The sequence below is a fragment of the Harpegnathos saltator genome, unplaced genomic scaffold (genome assembly GCF_003227715.2).
Source record: "Harpegnathos saltator strain DR-91 unplaced genomic scaffold, Hsal_v8.6 scaffold160, whole genome shotgun sequence".
Classification (NCBI taxonomy): Eukaryota; Metazoa; Arthropoda; class Insecta; order Hymenoptera; family Formicidae; genus Harpegnathos; species Harpegnathos saltator.
Window position 1 is genome coordinate 7,657 of NW_020229940.1, and position 21,756 is coordinate 29,412.

Sequence of the window (21,756 nt, forward strand, 5' to 3'; positions counted from 1 at the left end):
TGTACGCATATATATATGTAAGGATAGGAAGAAGGTCTATGATGTATTATACAATTTATATAATTATACAAAATTGTATAAAATTACAATTGTACAAAAATACAATTGAACAAAATAAATACTTACTAATTTCTGTTAAATATTTTATTAATCTATATATTAACCGTATCATCTTTTGACACTAATTAAATTTTTTGTTAATTTATGTATCCATTGTATTTGTATTAAGAGAGAAAAGGTACTTCTGAGATGAAACAATGTCACATAAAAACATGAATTTAAACAGAAATTGTACATTAATGTACATATAATTTTGAGTATAATGTTTTATTATCCTGATGAGTTCATAATTTTAATATGAACTAATAAAGAAGCCAGCTCAAGATCTTCACTATACATATTCTTTAAAGGGACACTCCTATATCCTGTTCTTAAACATCGTACCTGAAACAATATGAAATTTAATTAAGAAGAATTATATTAATAAACATGTTTAATGTTATATTAGATGTTCATATATAAAGTATATGTATACATATATCTTGTATTGTGTGTGTGTGTGTGTGTGTGTGTGTGTGTGTGTGTGTGTGTGTGTGTGTGCGCGTGCGTGTGTGTGACATTCATATATAAGGTGTCCGGTAATTAAGTGCCAACCTAAAGTATGAAGGTAGATTGGATTAAGAACGGAAACTTTTTCAATATTTAACTTGCAATATCTCGCCAACTATTTGTCGGAAGAAAATATGCTATTAGACTGTTTTATTCTACTTGGTCTCAAGAATATATTGTTACAATAGCACCCTGACTTTTGTTAATTTGATGATTTTGAAATTTCCAAGTCAATAAATTTCCAAAAGTCAATAAAAAATTAGGGAACTATTGTAACAATATGTTCTTGAGACCAAATACAGTAAAAAAGTCTAGTACCATTTTTTCTTCTGACAAATAATTAGCGAGATATCGTAAGTTAAGTATTAAAAAAGTCACCAAGTTTTCCTTAAATATCTTAAAACATATTAAGTAAATAAAAAAATGTTTCAGACGAAAGTTGTTCAAATTAATTAATAGAAAAAGATGATATAATAAGAAATGGGGGTTTCTGTTTAAAAAAAATAAGTTGACCTTGACCTGACCTTAATAATGCCACTCAAGGTCAAACTGATAAGTAAATACATCGTTTTGAGTCTTATAACTTTTGTCTTAAACACTTTTCTGTAAAACATATCTTTCGAGATTTTTAAGGGTTTCCATCTTTTTTCCTCACCTTGTAGATGATTGGAGAAACGTTGCAGCCGCTCGGACCACAGCGCGGTCCAGTCGATCCAACAACTGGTGTCGGTGCGTGGCAATCCTTTGGACAACGTGCCGCTATTCGTTGTGTTATCTCACCGCACGCCGCTAACAGTAAACCATAGGTCAACTGGGTCACAGTATGGTCCGAAAGGCTACGACGCTCCTCCAATCATCCATCTCGGTGCACGTTCACTCGTCAGATTTCTGTCATTAATAACTCGATAATTATTGCGATTTTTGCAAAATTATATTTTACTTTTCTTTTCAGCTTAACCTAATCTACTTTCACATTTCGGGTTGGCAGCTAATTACCAGACACCCTGTATATGTTATAATGTATATGTAGAATAAAAGTTTGTAAACATTATTTATTCCGTTATTTCATTATCTTCTCCGCAATAACTGGACTTGGTTTTACATTCTATATTCCTATATCAAACGTTTCTATTTCATTAACTTCAAAAGTTTCTTACTTAAAATTATAATATCGTGCAGAATATTTGTATACATGTGTGTGCTCACACGTGCACGCACACAGTACGCACATATACACACACATAGAGATGTTTCCTGTTACGTACAACAATTAGATACTTACTGGGTAAGTAGCTTGTCCTATAAAGTTATTGTCACCAAACATATCTTCATCTTGCACTAAAAATCTTATGAGGGCAAAATATGGATTAAATATCTCAAATTCGCATGTTTCGTTCCACATTGGATTAAATCCATTATCCGCTGTAAAAATTATAATGTTTAGTCATAATTAATGATAAAACTGATATTTAAAACAAAAGCACTTACATATAGTTTTAGTTGTCAGTTTTATTCCTGAATCAAAATCTGCACCCACAATTTCGACTTCGATAGATGGACTGACAGTACCTCTTCCTGATTTCATTAAATGTCTGGCTCCAATAATTTTCAAATTAATTTTAAGTGAATTAACTTCGTGTAATACATTTTTATCATATGGATTAAAGTCATGTCCGAACATGAATTCTGGTTTTAATAAATAACCACAATTGCCATTTTCTTTGAATTTAGCTTGATTTAATTGCATTGATTTATCTCCAGTCTGATAATTCAAAGCTACCATCTGACAACCAGAATTCCACATTGGTACAGGATTATAATTAGATGAATCAATACGCTGTCCCTTTGGATAAACCCTACTAAATTGAATCTATAAACAATAGAATTTTATTAATTATATGTTCTGTTATTTAATTTTATATGCTATTTTATATACTATATATAGGATATATGAAGCAAGATATCCAAAACCGTGCGTGAAAGAACTGTTAAAAGCATGTCAACATGAGCGCGAGAACTTCTGTCATTTCATTTATCACATGAAATTCCAAGGTATTAATAAAAAATTAGCGGATCAGAGCGCGCAACGGTATAAGACAAATTCGTAGACCATTCGTTTCGCGAATTAATAAAAAATGGTTGAGATGCAACTGGCTCTTACAAAGGAACTTTATATGAAGTGTAAATCATCGTTTTGGCTGAAATTTTGTAGATAAGTCAAAAAACAAAAAATATTTGACCCGTGCTTTACCTTTTATTCATACGCCTGATAATTTTGAATTTATTCAATAACAAAGTTGAAGCGGTTAGACTCCGCGTGAAATAGAGTATTCAAACGGGCGCTTATCAAAAGCCACAAGGTGAAACAAGCTAGTCACTTGATGAGTGAGTTATTAATACGAGTTCGATTCTAACTGCTATAAGATATATTTTTTTCTTCCTTTTTCATTTATACTACTTTTAATTTAATATTATAAATATATAAAAATATACAGGGTGTACCGTAAGTCGAGGTAAATCATTCGGGAGATGAATAGGGAATCAAGAAAGAAAATTGGTACAAAAATATATTGTTTTCGAGTTATCGCCATTTTTATGTTAAAATTTGAAATTGGCATGCTTTCGAATTTTTTTATCAAGATTGAAACATGAGATGGTTTTTATGAGTTTCAAAACATAATTAAAGTCAAATAAAAGTTGCGGGCTGCTTTAGCACTACCCAGGATACATCACGAAGAGGTATAGCTCACTTAGCATTCGTTGACAGAGATTAGGATCCCATAATTTGTCACTTCTATGGTATTTAGTGACTCCAAACCTTCTCTGCCGTGTGTGTGTGTGTGTGTGTGTGTGTAAATGTAAAAATTATATGAAATGATCGAAATAACCTTCTTCTGCATGAATGCAGGCTCTAAGCCTTCTTTCTAAAAAGCCTCGAATTCTTTGTAGCATTTCCGGATTTTCCCTAATATTTTCAAATGCATTAGTTATTTTCATCATTTCGAACATTTCATTTATTTTTTATCATTCACACACACATACACACGCACACGCGCGCACGCACACGCTTCGTTCCCTCATTAGTGACAGTAGTTGTCGGCGTGCGAACAATTTACATACGTATATATATATATATACCTGATGGTATTTTATAAAAAATTTGTTTTCTTGTTGACACATTAATTTCTCAGCTTTTGTTTCAGGGAAACTACTCATTTCATTGAATGTAAATCCTTTAGTCCTTAACTTCTCTATGTTAAATGCAACTGATCTAAAATATACAATAAGATTAGACATTTCCTTGGCTATTCTCCATGTTCTTTCCATTTCTTTATGCTGACTTTCCTGTAGAAAATATTCATAATGCATATCATATATTTATTTCAAACAATATCATAATTTTATATAAAATAGTTACCCTAACACTTGCATTTTGTGCAGTCTCTTTGATACTGGTCATCCATTCCAATGCAGTATCCTTTGAAGGTGTCGCAATTTCAAATACTGTACACATACTAGGATTTTGTATCCTTAAAATCCATTCCAAACCAGATCTTTCTTGACAAACCGTTAATTCAACTACAGCACCCATTATATCTAACGAACCTTTTTGCAAACTACCGAGCATCATAGAATCTGCTGACTAAAAAATATAAAATATTATTCGGATAGATATAATAGTAAAAGAGCTTTATAATTTTAATTATGTCATCAGTTTCGACAGTTCTTTGACAGCTGACAGTTGGCGACAATTATTTAGCAGCTGATAATGAGGAGAAGGTCAGCTGCAAGGTAGGGAAGCAAAACTAAAAAATAAGCTAGTACCATAGACATAATATACTTAGACTGCATATTCGAGGAGTGGAGGTAGAGCTCACGTAAAGAAGGATGCATTCTGTTTTATCTGTGCATTCTGTTTCGCACATTCTCGATGGAAAAGGAATAGAGGAGGCAGTTGCTAACTTGTACGACAATACAGCCTCTGTTGTTTTATTTTTTTCCCGATATAGTTATCAACCTAGATCACCGTGCCTTTGGCTTACCCCGAGATATGTACAGGTATAATCATTATACTGTCGTACAGGTTAGCAACTGCCTCCCTTATTCTCCTTCCATACGAGAGAGCACGCATAGACAAAACAAGGTGCATTCTTTTTTATATGAAGTCTACCCCCATCCTTGAAATTTGGCAGAACGCGCAGTTTAGATATGCTATGTCTATGACTAGGACCAAACCCGAGCTAGAATCGAACCCAGGTCTTTCGGTTGCTATAACAATTCTACTAACAAGGTCATCATAGATGTTTAGTAGAACAGACAGTGAAGCTTCTGTTACTAGTTACTAGTTTCTTACAATACTGGACGGAAGAGGAAAATATCCCCGCTTGTAGATTTTTTGCGAAAGCGATTACGTCGGTTATCGTACTATATTAAAACATTATCAAACGTTTACCAAACTACTCAAATCAAATGTCTAATCAAATGTCTATCATACCATATCATATAGACTTTCTAATAAATATCAAACTGCAATAAAGTACTTTATTTATCTGTCAATTACAATTCCTATTACGACCAAGTATAATTACAACTATGACAAAATAATATAGTATGATAGACCTTTGATAATTATTTAATAGTGATTCGATAGTAATTTAATACTGGTTTGATAGTCAGTTCCAGAGGCTTTACTGTGTTTTTCCTACTAAAAATCTACAGTAGCTTAGTTGATGGGCCTGTATAGCCCATCAACTAAGATTGAAAGACTTGGGTTCGTTTCTGGCTCAGTCCTGGCTTATTTTTTATTTTCGTCCTTCCAGCTGACCTCATCACCCTATTATCTATTATCAGCTATCACATAATTGTCGCCAATAATCAGCTGTCAGCTATCAAAGGATTATCGAAGCTGACAGCGTCATTTTGAGTTAGAATCGGCATATCGCGTTCCTTTACTTACAATTACTTTAATCTTTTATATCCTGAATTAATTTACCTAAAATCTTATTAAATTTTTATATAATTATATAGCTTTTATATTTATTTCTTATTTATTATAAATATAAAGAAAAACAAATAAATTTTATAATTTAATAATTCAATTTTAAGGTAGTACTTGTAAATACCAACAAGAATGTAGGATAAGACAGAAAAAAAGTTCAAAAACATAAACATTCATATTGAATGATTCATTTAAGTACTGTCAGCATATACAGGGTTAAGTGATAAATCATTCTTTCTAAAAAAAAACTAAATATTCTCTGAAAGAGCTTTAAATAAAGATTATTAGGTTCCAAGAAACATTCAAAGTTACAATTTTGATCATGAGTTATGTCATTAAACTTAAAATTACGTCATAATCGCTTTAAATATTTTAAAAACATTGTTTCTTCTTTAAAAGAATAGATTCTATTTGTTACGCTACGTATAAAAATATTGATATAATATTTTGCACATTAATACTTCATGGAAAATTTTACATTACACATCCTAATATTTTTTTATATAAAATATAAAATCTCATAAAATAATCACTTTTTCATGACGTTTCTTAATACTTCTTTTAAGGCCTCTGGGTATTCGACGTGGCTATATTAGAATTGTGAGATCATAGGCGAGAAATGACATACTGAGAATTCTTGCATGTCATTTTTAAATAAGAAGATATTCCTCAAAAATAACACTCGAAATGGCTTCAGCACACTTGGTGTGCTGAATTTCTCTGTGCAATTTCTCGCTGAAAACTTGTGATTCAAGTTTTTACTGACATTTCTGTTTCGCTTTTACAAATGGAATTGAAGACTTACATCACCCTGATTTTCTTGTTGATCAATTTGTTCTACATAATTAGCAGGAAACCAGTGTTGTCTTTTGCCACCATAATCACCTCTCCACCAACCTCCACTTTGTGGATTGACATTAGTAATTATAGCATGCTTGACTAATGTCAATTCATCGTCTCTTCTCGCTTTATAATCATAAATAGCCTTAACTGTAACCTATAATTACAAAAATTACAAAAATGGTTTTACTGAATATTTTAATTGTTATTAGTACAATCTTATATACCTTTGATGTGAAGCTTGTAGGATCCATATATCCTGGGATACCATAAACAGATCCATCATCATTATCCTAAATAAAGAACACAATAAATTATAATCAATTTGTCTAATATTTTTAAACGTATATGTATATATTTATGATCATAAACTTATTAAAAATTAAGTGTGTACCAGTCCCATTCTTCTAATAATATCTTGATTGACAGGATGACTTAATTTAATCTTTTTATACAATGTATGCCGTTCATAATAATTGACTAATTCGACTAAACTCTCAAATTGTACAGTTCCAGTGGTATAGAGTCTTCCTTCGAGTTTTATTTTACAGTGCTTTATTTTCTTTTCTGCTCTGTAATAATAGAATGCAATTTAATGTCAATATAAAAAGTAGATTATATACCCAGATAACACACAGACGTCCAACAGACGTCCAGTGGACGTTCGAATTTGGACTTCGGGACGTCCATAAGACGTCCAAAAAAATTCGACAGACGTTCATAGGACATTCATAGGACATCCGTTTTTCACAATTCTAGACGTCCATAGAATACCCAAACCAAGAATCTAAAATGGACATCATTCTCAATTACTATTCGTAATTATTAGCAAAATAAACATTCAAAAATACCTAAAGGAAAGGTTTATCAACAACAATAAAATTCTGAAATGCAAAAAATATTATTTATTTTTATATCAATATATAAAATTTAATTACAAAATTTTATTTCTCTAATGCGTTTGGAACGTAAGTCAAATAGTCTAATGAAAGAATTTATCCCTTAAGAATAAGACGTTTTTGAAATAAGCTTTCTTAAAGGATCATTTGCTTATGTTCCAAAATATATTAAGGAAATAACAATCTTTCAGTGTACTGTATATATCTGTATATATAACAGAAAATAATACTTATTTTAAATCATCTGTCATCTATTACTCAAAACCCAGTCTGAAAACATAAATAGTTATAACTCGACCTTTGGAAATTTCAAAATTATTAAATTAACAAAAGTTAGGGCAATATTATAGTAATATATTCTTGATAGTAAATAAAGTAAAAAAGTCTAATACTATTTTTTTCTTTCGACGAATAGTTAGCGAGATATCGTAAGTTAAATGTTGAAAAAGTTACCAAGTTTTCCTTAAATTTTTCAAAAAATATTAGGCAAATAAAAAATATTTCAGACACAAGTTGTTAAAATTAATTGGTAAAAAAAAGAAGATATAATAAAAAATTGGGCCTTCTATTTTCTAAAATTAAGTTGGCCTTCAACTGACCTTGAAAATGCCTTCCAAATAAAAAACTAATAATGCCATTCTCTTTCCCCTTCGAAATTATGGAACATGTGTTTTAGCTTTTTTAATATCTTTCATAATTTTCGAGATTTTTTACCTGTTACGTTTGAAATTTAGTACCCTGTATATATATACGAACGAAATCTAAACAAGCCTTAAGGCACACTTAGTGCAAGCAATCAAATTCACTATAAAAATTTTTGGACAATGACTATTGACGTCCAACATTGGACATTCTATGGATGTCCTAATATGGACATTTGATGAATCCAAAATTGGATATACGATGAACGTCCATTTCACGTTCATGAACGTGCGGACGTAAAATGGACATAAAATAGCATATCTTGTGTTATCTGGGTAGCGTATAATTAATAACTCGCTTCTACTCTAATAATCATGTAATATTATCCGTAATGAAAACTTGAATCCAAAAGTCTGAGATCTTTCTTGTGTTTGTCCAAGACGATAAAGAATCAAGGGATTTTGTGCATCTTGAATATAAGAAAAAAGCAGTACAACTTTGGAAAGAAAAAAAAAGAAGTTTGGAAACAGTGCAACGTCGATTCGTAAAAATTAAACATCAGAGGAAGCTGTACAGATGGAAAGAGCACGTAGATAATGGTGGGGTATGAACTGATTATGAAATTACTTCATACACTGCTCAAAATAATTATAGCATAGATAATTTATTGCCGAAAATTCAAAGTCACCGTCAAGTCCGTTACTCGATTTTCTACAACATTTATATTTAAAGTCTTTCATAAAAACTTGATCCTGCAAAGTTATCCGGGGGTTCCGGTATTTTTAAGACACCCTGTATATATAAAGCATTATTGTATACAAATTATACTACAAATGTTGCTGCAATGTTACACTGCAAATTTATTGCAATATTTCATTGCAATATTGATGCAAGCGGACATTTTACCTTTGCTGCAAGATTGCAGCAACATTGCAGCAACATTTCGCATCGTTTCTGCAATGTTGCAATCTTGCAAAACAACGTTCCTGCAATGTTGCTGCAACGGTGCTGTGCTGTATGGGTAAATTCTTATGTATTTTAATCAAAAGTTTCGTTAGTTTCCGGACAGAAGGTATTATGCTTTTTTATATTAAAAAAACAAAACGCGGCGGAAACTTGTAAGATATGCGCTACTGTGCTTATTGTATACTTATAATATGGGATCGTCCGTTAATCACATTGATATATTATTCGGTATTTTTTTACCTCTTCCCCTACGTGATTTTAATATCACATCACAGCTAACCCCTCCCTCCTATCACGTCATTTATTAATGTCGTCTTATTAATAAGAAATTCACGTATATAAATATATATTTATTTATTTTATATATTATATAAATTTGACAAATAAACTATATATATATCATATATATATATATATATATATAGTTTATTTGTCAAATGGTCAATATATATATATATATCGTATATATATATATATATATGGGTATATATATATATATATATATATATACATATATACCCAGCAAACACAGAATATAACTGTTATATAACATAGGAGTAACATGTAATATAACATATGTTATATTCTAGTTATATTGAGGTTATATAATTGTAATATAATTGTTATATATCTATTACATTGTTTTGTTATAACCTGGAGATAACATAATAATAATAATATAATAGTAATGTAACACGTTATATAACAATAATTACGTTCATATTAAATTGATGTTATATAATACAATTATTCATGCAAGCCATTAAAAGCTGCAAATACTTTCTATTGCGAATAAGGGTGCATTCCGATAGAGAAAGAAATAGCAAAGCGGAACAGTAACAAATAAAAGAAATGGTGGGAGGCTAATCAACCAGAAATTTCGGTCTGCTTTTTTATGGATACTTTGTTGTGTAGTTCTGTGTTTTTCTGCATTTTTAATGCCTTCATCGCGCTTAAGCAGACCATATTGCCCATTTATATTGACGTTCATAATGCATCCTGATATGTATATTCCCATAAAAAGGTACATCGAATCCACGTGGAACGCGCGTTGCATTCACGTGAAATCCACAAAACCACATGGATTTCACGTGGATACAATGTTCCTGTTTTCGTGGGGATATCTGCACTTATACTATTTAAACGTTTAAGAACGCTTGTATATTATACAAAACTCACACACAGAAGAATTTCTTTGGTTTAATATTCTTACTTGTTTGATTTTGAATTGTTTCATTAAAATATTATATTTTTACAATAGCATTTTTAAAAATAAATACTCTATTTCCTTGAAAGAAACCATATTGATGAAAAAAAATATTTAAGATATTTTTCAAAAGATTTTTTTTAGATTTAGTAATTAAAACTTTTTATTTAGACTTCTTTGAATTTATTTCAAATTATTTTTTTTTTGGGTTAACCATTATAATACTCCATTATCAGTAATTTTGAAACATAACTTACACTGATATTCATCCCATATCGAATGTTGGTGCATTGTTTTAATTTTTGATAAGAAAGGTTGTAATGTTCTGTAATTACTATAAGTATACATTATACAGAATGTCCCATTTTTAATGATCCAGCTCAATATCTCGAAAGCTAAACCCAGTAGACAAAAATATTTCAAATAAAAGTTGTTTGGCTCGAAGGGGGACATAAGATGGTGCCATTGATTTGACCTTGGATAGTCCTCTGAAGGTCACCTCCAATTTTTTAAATGGAACTCTTATTTTTTATTACATTATTCATAACATTTTTCTTATAGCTCATGTCGAGAGTTTTCCAAAACACTATAAGTTATTTTACGTTAAGTACTTGTTAAGTTATAAGGCTTGAAAGTTGCAATACAGTGGATTGTCATTTGAATAACCTTCTATATACATAACCTAAAAATTATTGGATCTATGCATAATTCCGTAGCGAAATTCCGACAGATGTCGTTCGCAGTTGTTCTTCCGCTCGCACATGTGTCAAACATATTAAGTGTCGTACATTAAGTGAAAGCTGAAACTTATGCCGACATTTTAAGAAAGTATTCATCGAGATCCATGACGTATATGAAGTTTAATTATATTTTGAACATAGAAGGAAAAAACGTTTCGGTGCATTTCGCTTTTTTATTTCCGAAAAGGCAAAAACGCATCGCAAACTCACAAAAAGATATACGCCGTGTACGGACTCACACAGCACTGCAATATTGCAGCAATTGGAGCAATATTATAATATCGTAGCAATATTACAAATCACAAGATTATTATATAATATTCCAGCAATATTATCACAATATTACAGAGTGATATATCAGATTACATCACTGGAATATTACTGCAATGTTACAATGTGACTATCGTATGGCAACATAGTGACAATATTACAACAATATTGCGCGATGATAAATCTCATTGCAATATCATAGGAATATTGCCGCTATATTCTAGCATGATAGACCGCTACATAATATTTCTGATTATCGCAGTAATACTTCAATGTGATATATCAATCTACAATATCGCAGAAATATTATAACAATATTGCAAAATGATATATCAGATTACAATATCAGTGAAATATTACTGCATGTTACAACGTGACTATTATATGGCAACATAGTGACAATATTACAACAATATTGCGCGATGATAAATCTCATAGCAATATCATAGGAATATTGCCGCTATATTCCAGCATGATAGACCACTATGTAATATTTCTGAGTATCGCAGTAATACTTCAATGTGATATATTGATCTACAATATCGCAGGAATATTATAACAATGTTGCGGAGTGATATATCAGACAGATTGAATAAATCAGCATTATAAAATGAAAAAACGTTAGAAAAATTGATATAAGATGAAATTTGTGATTTCGGCTGCAATGTTGAGTCCGTCATATTGAAAAAAAATTTTGAAAAAAAACTATCCACATATTTTTAAGGTACAAATGTTAATAACGCGATCTTTGTAGTTTCCGGTATAAAGTAACAATTTTTTTTAAGAAATCAATGATTTTCATAAAAGACAGACTGAAGAAAATACGCCGTTTTGTTTAGATCTAAATGGTCAAATTGTAAAAAGCTTACCCGAAAACTTAAAAAAATTATTCCCGAAAAGGATTATTAGCGATTTCTTTAATATCTGTTAGCTCAAAGTTTATAGTCACGCTATTGACGGTAGCTGTACTCAGTTTCAAAATCCTTTACTGAATAAGACATAAAATTTTTTCGATTTGCGAAAAGTTCTTATTGAGAACTTCTATAAACATTATTCTTTATGCTATCATTATATTTATATTTCTATTATTGAAAATTGTCTTCTATATATATATATACGTTAATATTACATCTATATTTTTATTATAAAAATGATAATGATAAGATACTGATTTTAATAAAAACTTTTTAGCAATTATGGTTTATAGCATCTTACAAATCTTATAAAATTTATTATTCTGAAGCTATGATTACCGAAAATATTTGCATTTTGACTTAATAGATGAGCGATATATCAGACAATATCACTGGAATATTACAATATCACTAGAATATTACTGCAATGTTACAATGTGACTATCGTATGACAACATAGTGGCAATATTACAACATTATTGCGCGATGATAAATCTCATTGCAATATCACAGGAATATTGCCGCTGTATTCCAGCATGACAGACCGCCACGTAATATTTCTGATTATCGCCGCAATACTGCAGTGTGAAACAATTTATATACAGAGTGTCCCATTTTAATGTCACATTACAAATATCTCAGAAACACTGCGTTAAATAAAAAAATGTTTCAGACAAAAGTTGTTTGACTTGAAGGGGGACATAAGACAGCGATAGCATTTTGTTAATAGATGATGCCACTTTCAAGATATTCACTGACCATCAATTTTTATAAATGAAAATCCCAATTTTTTATTATATCTTCTTTTTCTACCAATTAATTTGAACAACTTTTGTCTGAAACATTTTTTTATTTGGTTAATATTTTTTGAGATATTTAAGGAAAACTTGGTAACTTTTTCAACATTTAACTTACGATATCTCGCTAACTATTCGTCGAAAGAAAAAATAGTGTTAGACTTTTTTTACTTTACTTACTATCAAGAATATATTATTATAATAGCGCCCTAACTTTTGTTAACTTATCGACCTTTGGAAATTTCAAAATTATTAAATTAACAAAAGTTAGGGCACTATTAATATATTCTTGATATTAAATAAAGTAAAAAAGTCTAATAGTATTTTTTTGTCGACGAATAGTTAGCGAGATATCGTAAGATAAATGTTGGAAAAGTTACAAAGTTTTCCTTAAATATCTCAAAAAATATTAAGCAAATAAAAAATGTTTCAGACAAAAGTTTTTCAAATTAATTGGTAGAAAAAGAAGATATAATAAAAAGTTGGAATTTTCATTTATAAAAATTGATGGTCAGTGAATATCTTAAAAGTGGCACCATCTATTAACAAAATGCTATCGCTGTCTTATGTCCCCCTTCAAGTCAAACAACTTTTGTCTGAAACATTTTTTTATTTAACGCAGTGTTTCTAAAGCGTGGTCTACAATGGCCGTAAGCAATAAGAAGAAAGCGTGAACGGTAAGAAATGGACCAACCACAGTTGATTATTTTTGTCATAATCGACTGTGATTGGTTTATTTCTTACCGCTTACACTTACTTCTTACTGCTTACTGCCATTGTAGACCACGCTTGAGATATTTTTGCGAGATTTATGCCTAGGACATTAAGTATTTTTGCAATATTGCTGTGATATTTATGCAATATTTCAGTAATATTCCTGCAATATTGCAGCAACATTTAAGAAATATTGTAGCAACATTCCTGCACGATTGCAGTAATATTTCGGCAATATTTTGCAATTTTTCTGCAGTATTGTGGCTATATTTCATAGGTATTCCTGCAACATTGTGGCGATATTTCAACAACATTGTGGCAATAGTCCTGTGATATTGTGACAATATTCCTACAATATTCCCGCAATATCTCTGCGAGACTTATGCCTAGGACATTAAATATTTCTACAATATTGTTGTCATATTTATGCAATATTTTAGTAATATTCCTGCAACATTTCTGTAATATTCCTGCAATATTGCGGTGCTATGTGGGGAGAGAATGCCGTAAGCGAAAGTGTATGTCGGAAGTGGTTTGCGAAATTTCGTTGCGGAGATTTTAATCTCCAAGATGCTCCTCGCTCACCCAGGTAGAACAAAAAATAATAATAATATAATTATGATATAAAAAAAAATAATTTTAAGACAAATCAGGATGATGTCATTCGATATAGTTTCCGTAATGGTTTGGTGATGTTTTTTTGATATTGAAATGATATTATGGTGACGTTTAGAACTGTACATTAAAACAAAGTTACAATAACATCAAAGTGACGTCAAAATGACGTCAAAATGACAAGAAAATTATCTAATCATGATTGCAAAGTGAGTTTTTATAGTCTTTTGTTACTCATTTTGAAGTCATTATGATTTTTTGTTTAAATGATAATATAGCTTATACATATACATATACAATGTCCGAAAAACATTTTAGAGATATCCTATTTCTAAAACGTCTTTTGGGCATATATAGGTATTTGTGTATGCATGGATAAGAAATATAGAGTAACAAATGTGAATGTGAATATTTGGGTGTTATTTTGAGTTTTCTTGGGTGTTATTTTGAGGGTTTTCGTTGAGCGTTAACCCTCATTTGGCTGTAACCTTCAATTAACGACCCGAAATCACACCCAATTTAAGTGTTTTTCCGGTGTATAACGTCCAAAATTAAGCGTTTATTCGGTGTATAACACTCCAAGTTGAGCGTTTTTTATCGGTGTTTAACACCCCAAAGTTAAGCGTTCTTTGAGTGTTAACCAAAATTGAGGATCTTTTTTTATAAGGGCTAATATACATAATGTCCTGTGTGTATATAATATACATATATATCTATCTTTACTCCTTAGTCCCGCCACGTTCCAAAAGCCACCTTATATACCTTTCTCACCTTTCCCTCTTCTCTTCCCTCCTCTCCCCCTTCTCAACTCCTCTCTCTCTCCTCCCCCTCTGTCTCCCCTCTCCCTTCGCCTCACCCTACCCCAGTTCCCCTTCATCTCCAACCACTTCTCTCTTACTTCGTCCCATCTCTGCATTCTCCCACATCTTCATATACCCTATCTGCACCTGCACCTGCACATTCTTGCCCTTCTTTCTCTCTACTTCTGCCACTCTCTCTATCCTCCATTTTGTCTTCCTCTCTTCTACCGTTAAATCATCTTCTATCCTCTCCCTTCTTCCTCTCAGCTTCTTCTTCGCCTCCATCACTTTCCTCTCCTCCTTTACACTACCTAATTTCACTAGTACCATCCCATCCCCTTTTTCTCCCCCTTCCCTATCTTCGCTTCTCTCATTTCCACCTCCAACTTCAATTTCCGCCATATCTCCTTCACTCCCTCCTCCACTCCTTTCTCCCCTATCTCCACCCCCTTTACCACTACATTCCTTCTCCTCTCTTCCCTTTCCTTTTTATCTATCCTTATCTCCAATTCCCTTATCTTTTCTCTCTCCTTCTCCCCTAATCCTCCTACCTTCCCCCTTTCCCCCTCCCATTCCTTCCAACTCCTCAACTATTCCTCTATTTTCTTTATCTTTTCCTCCCCCTCCCCCCTCTCCTCTCCCGTTCCTTTCACTCCTCCTCTCTTCTCTCTCCTTTCTCAGTTCCTCTCTTAGTTCCCTGATCTCTCTTTCTCTCCTCTCCCCCACCCTCTTCACTTCCTCCTTAAAACCTCTTACTTCCTCCATTAATTTCCACACCGTTACTTTCACCTCTCCTTCTTTTATCCATCCTTCCTTCCCTTCTTCCCCTTTCTCTTCCTCCATCCCTCTTCTCCCCCCTCTGCCACCCTCTCCTGTCGACTTCCTATCTTTGTATTCTTTTTCACAACTCTTTCCTCTTCCCCCTCCTCTCTTTCTCCTTTTCTTGTCTTCCTTTCCCCCTCCCACATTAACTCTATGTAGCTTCCTCACTTCCCATGCTACTTGTACTGTCCCTTCTTAGCCTTTCCGCATTTGTCGGTCTTCCCATCCTTCTTTCCATCCTACCTTCCTCCCTCTGCTCCTCCCCTTCCTCCCTCTCCTCCTCCTTTCCTCCTCCATCCTCTCACCCTTCCCTCCCTTCCCCCTCAACTTTTGCCTTACTTTTCTTTAAATTCTCCGCTTCTCTCTCTTAGTTCCCCTTTTTGTCACCAGTCCGCGCCACCTCTTTCACTCACTTGTCCCTCTCTGTCTTCCACACTGTCCCTGTTCCCTAACCTTATCTGCCCGCTCACTCCTTCAACCCCCCTATCACTATTCTTCCCCCTCTCCTTCTCCAACTCTTATTCTCCCTTGTCCCTACTACCTTTCCATCACACCCTGCGCCCTTCCCCTCTCCTCCACACTCTCCAATTTCCCACCGAAACCCTCGTGTATAATTCCTGCCCTGTCACTCCTAACTCACAATCCTTTGTCGCCGTAAACGGAAGTCTAACCACGCGTATTTTATTTCTCATAAAAAACTTCCAAAATACAACTTTTGTTTAAAAAGTTTTTTCTATCTGCAATAGTTATCGAGATAGCATAAAAGAGACGAAATTTTGAGAGGGTGTTTCACCCCTTATACCTGCGCCATTGCCGATAAAAAAATACGGACCTTTTATTTTTGGCTATTCCAAATTTCATCAAAATCGGAAACACACACTTCGCGGATGTTCCTTGTAAGACATTTTTCTTGAAAACTTGATCCTTCAAAATTACTCAGGTGTTCCGATATTTTTTCCTCACCCTGTATATAAGCTATATGATAACATACATAAAATATATATAATGAAAACAAATACACAAGGCACTTTAGAATATCTTACCTAAATGAAATTGCATAGCAATTACTTTCTCTTTCACTAGGTCTTACTAAGAATGCACCATCTGTAGGTATCCGTTTTAACATCTCTTCTGCTGCAGTTCGAGTACATGCAGGATGCCACCATTCCTTTTCCTCGTGTTTATTTGGTTGAGGCACTGGCTCTTGTAAGGTGATTAGAAACTCCTATATATTAAGAACATTCGTTATATTTCCTAAACATATATTTTCTGCGAATAATATACAAATAGTGCATATAAACTTTTATAGACTAATATTTCGGAACAAATACTCAAAAAAAGAAATTATCTAAAAAAAGTTTTAGAATATATTATAAGATTTCGAGAGAATGTGATATAAGGTGGCCGGTTATTAGCTGCCAACTCGAAGTAGATTGGAAGGTAGATTGGATTAACACAAACATAAAAGTCCCATACCGTTTTGCGGGATTCGCAATAATTATCGAGTTAATAATGACAGAAATTTAAGGAGTGGGAGCGCGCCGGATTGATCCAGAAACTGTTGCCGATGCGCAGTGAGGGGAAGGACAACGCGCCGGTATTGGTGTCTTATCTCGCCGTACCTACGTCTCGCCGCACGCCGCCAACAGCTGCTGAGTCGACTGGCTATGACCTGAGCAACTGCAACACTTCTCCAATCATCTATGTCGGCGCGCTTCTACTCCTCCCAGATTTCTGTCATTCATAACTCGATAATTATTACGAATCTTGCAAAACAGTATAGGACTTTTATGTTTGTCTTAACCCAATCTACCTTCACACTTCGGGTTGGCAGCTAATTACTGGACACCCTGTATAGTATAGAAAGATCTCTCAAATACATAACACTTTCTCATGAACAATTTTTTGATACAACAAATATTTTTAGAGTTTTTGAATGTCACACTTTACGTGGGCCACCCTGTATACAGGGTGTCCCACCCCAAATAACTCTTCAGTATTGAAGTTTCAAGGAAAATAATATCAATAAAAGTTGTAGGAATTTAAGTGAGCTACCTAATGATGACGTTGACTTCCATTTGACCTTAACCTCCATTTTTAAGATCATTAGAAGTTTAACTTGCGTTTTTTAAATGGGAACTCTTATTTTTATTACACTGTTTTTTTCTACTAGTTAATTTGAACAACTTTTGTCTAAAACATTTTTTTATTTGTCTAATTTTTTTTTAGATATTTGAAGAAAACTTGATAACTTTTTCAATATTTGACTTACGATATCTCGCTAATTATTTGTCGGAAGAAAAAGTGGTACTAGACTTTCCTGCTTTATTTAGTCTCAAGAATATATTCTTACAATAGCGCCTTGACCTTTGTTAACTTACTGATTTTTGGAAATTTCAAAATCATCAGATTAACAAAAATCAAGGCGCTATTGTAACAATATATTCTTGAGACTAAATAAAGCAAAAAAGTCTAGTACCGCTTTTTCTTCCGACAAATAATTAGCGAGATATCGTAAGTTAAATATTGAAAAAGTTATCAAGTTTCCTCAAATATCTCAAAAACTATTAGACAAATAAAAAAATTTTTTAGACAAAAGTTGTTCAAATTAACGTATAAAAAAATAGTGTAATAAAAAATAAGGGTTCCCATTTAAAAAACGCAAGTTGATCTTCAAATGACTTTGAGAATAAAGATCAAAGTCAAAATCATCATAAGGTAGTTCACTTAAATCCCTACAACTTTTATTCAGATCATTTTCCTTGAAACTTTAATACTCCTTGAAACTTTAATTTTCTTTGAAACTTTAATACTGAAGAGTTATTTGGGTTGGGACATTAAAATGGGACACCCTGTATACATGGTGTACCAAAAGTCTGGAAACGGTCGAATGTTTCATAAACTATGCATTTTAGAAAGAAATGTTTCAGACAAAAGTTATTTGGTTCGAGGGACATAAGATGATGTCATTAGATTGACCTTGAGTGAACGTGAACGTTCCAAGGTCGTACGAGGAGTTCAACTTTGTTTTTTTAAATGGAATCCCCTATTTTTCAGTGCATATTTTTATAGCTTATCTCGAGAACTTTCCAAAATACTATAAATAAGTTATGTTTTATTGAATATTTTCCGAGTTATGAAGCTTGAAATTTACAATACCGCCAGCATTAACCAAGGTGTACCGCGTGGAGATTGTACGATCGGATTTACACCTCTTGTGTATATGTGTGTGTGTGTCACAGCAGAGATAAGCAGCTACTTGTTCAAAGGATCTAACGTGGTCACCATATCCTTGCATCATTCGCAGTAATTCTTTCTGAAAAAAATCGACAGAAGATTCAATGAATGCGGACCGTAGACTAGGGGAAAATTCAAATATCGGAATTATTATACTTTTCATGGTTCTTTTCCAATAAAGGTCTTGCTACATTAATCGTTCTGATTTGACCTGTAGTCGAACGTTTTTCTATCCTGGATACCTCTTCGTATTACGACACACTATCAAGCAACTGAATGAAATTTTAGTGGCATCCAAAGTGATACTGTCTGAAAGAGAAAGAATTACTTTACTGATGATGCGAGGATATGGTGACCGCGTTAAATCCTATGAACAAGTAGCTGCTTTATATAACAATACAGATCGTGAACCGATTTCGAAGTCTACAGTCCAGAAAACGGTCAGACGATTTGATGAAACAGAATCCATCAAGGACCGATAACGCACTGACAGACCAAAATTTGCGACAAACTTGGATAAGAGTTTCGAAGTGATGCAAACATTCGTCGAAAATCCTCATTCTACTTTGAGGTAGGCAGCACATGCGCTCATGCGCATGAGATTAGTACAATGTCCATTCATCATATTTTAGTGAAAAAGAAATGGCATCCTTTCAAAATTTCAAAATTAAAATCACTCAGGAGCTATTGGAAGACGATTTTGATCGAAGAAATGAATTCTGCGACGAAATTATGTATCGATACGATGATAATAATAACTTTTTCGATCACATAATTTTTTCCGACGAAGTTTCTTTTGAATTGAATGAAGCGGCATAATTGCCGATATTGGATATATGAAAATCCTCATTGAATGCGTGATATCCGCACGCAGTATCCCCAAAAACTTAACGTATGAACAGGTTTTTGCGAATATGGTATTGTCGGACTATTCTTCATTAATGGGAATTTGAACGCGGCGATCTATCAGGAGCTATTGCAAAATGAAGTCATATCCGCTCTTGAAAATATGTTTGATGGAAACAGAAAATATTTGGTTCCAACAAGATGGATGGTGCAGGCCCATACTATGCAGTAGCAGTACGGCAATTTTTGGATAATACTTTTCCAAATCGATGGATAGGAAGACGTGGTCAAATAGAGTGGCCTGCTAGATCACCAAATCTTTCTCCTGTCGATTATTTTTTTTGGGGATATCTTAAAAACAATGTATACGAAACAAAACCTGCCAACCTCGCGGACCTTAGGGAACGTATAATACACCAAGTCGATCTTATCTCGGCAGAGATGAGACGAAATGTTTTAAATAATTTTTATCTACGGCTAGGCCATTGTCAAGCAGCAGACGGAGGTCAATTTGAATACTTACTCAACTAAACCACACACCCCTACACACGCGCGCGCGCGTACACACACACACACACACACACACACACACACACACACACACACACACACACACACACACACACACGCGCGCGCGCGCGCGCGCGCGCGCGCGCGCACACACACAGCAGAGAGGGTTTGGAGTCATTAAATACTACGGGAGTGACGAACTGTGTCCTTATCTCTGCTTTGACATACACATACACATACACAAGAGGTGTAAATCCGATCGTACAACCTCCACGCGATACATCTTGTATGCCGGCTATATTATAGCCGATACACTAATGCCGGCGGTATTGTAATTTTCAAGCCCCATGACTAAAAAAGTATTCAATAAAATATAACTTATTTATAGTGTTTTGGAAAGTTCTTGGGATAAGCTACAAGAATATGTAATGAAAAATAGGAGGCTCCATTTAAAAAAACAAAGTTGAACTCCATATGACCTTGGAACGTTCACTCAAGCTCAATCCAATGACACCATCTTATATCCCCCCTCAAACCAAATAACTTTTGTCTGAAACATTTCCTTCTAAAATGCATAGTTTATAAAATATTCGTCCGTTTCCAGACTTTTGGTACACCATGTATGTATATATATATATATATATATATATACACATAGTGTACCAAACTCATCGTAGGGCAGCGACAGCATCGGGAGTCGCCAGCATGAGCAGTCGGGAGCAGAACAACAAATTGGATGCCTCAAATATTTGGTAACTCATAATCATAGCCAATAAAGGTACGTAACTCAGCCATTTTTACGATTTTTGCAAAATGATATTTGACTTTTTTCATTATATTAATCAGCTTTATGCCTCCATTGACTATGGCTACATGAGTTACCAAACACCATATATATAAAAAATATATATGTATATAATTTAATGTTATATTAGTTTTCCTACAATAATATATTAATTTTCTGTACTTACTTGACTTCTAAGTGGATGATTACGATAATGAGTAATTAAACTATATAAACTATCGAAGCAATTAGTATCAATGAGATAATATTGCGTTTGTCCCATTTCTTGTTTCAGTTTAATACGACAATGATTCACTTTTCCTTTTCTCCAAAATGACAAACAGTAATCGCCCACAAATGTAACGCATTGTCGTACTAAAAAAGTACCATCTCCAAGATAAGAATAACGTTGCAATAATTCTTCAGCTTCTTCCCTTCCTCTTGCTAATTTTCCATGAAACCATTTTTCTCCAAAATGCAATTCATCATTTGGCGCGCCCTTTTAAATAAAGTTATAATCAAATATTAGTTTACAATTTTATGGC

At 33.1% G+C, this 21,756-nt stretch overlaps 1 protein-coding gene across 3 annotated transcripts in view; it reads right to left on the reverse strand.

Moving 5' to 3' along the window:
• Positions 1–201: 201 nt before the first annotated feature.
• sl (small wing phospholipase C gamma 1) overlaps positions 202–21,756 on the reverse strand; it is a 36,590-nt gene continuing 15,035 nt past the window's right edge. For 2 of the 3 annotated variants that reach the window (XM_019843769.2, XM_011149926.3), the window contains exons 9-18: positions 21,399–21,710; positions 16,878–17,059; positions 6,843–7,020; positions 6,676–6,741; positions 6,414–6,605; positions 4,028–4,252; positions 3,748–3,954; positions 2,098–2,479; positions 1,892–2,031; positions 202–444 (exon numbers count right to left, since the gene is read on the reverse strand). In XM_019843769.2, coding sequence (XP_019699328.1) covers positions 331–444; positions 1,892–2,031; positions 2,098–2,479; positions 3,748–3,954; positions 4,028–4,252; positions 6,414–6,605; positions 6,676–6,741; positions 6,843–7,020; positions 16,878–17,059; positions 21,399–21,710 — 1,998 coding nt within the window. In that variant the 3' untranslated portion in view covers positions 202–330. Of the gene's footprint in view, positions 445–1,264; positions 1,498–1,891; positions 2,032–2,097; positions 2,480–3,747; positions 3,955–4,027; positions 4,253–6,413; positions 6,606–6,675; positions 6,742–6,842; positions 7,021–16,877; positions 17,060–21,398; positions 21,711–21,756 lie in introns of all 3 variants that reach the window. The other variant, XR_002162991.2, reaches the window with a different exon arrangement.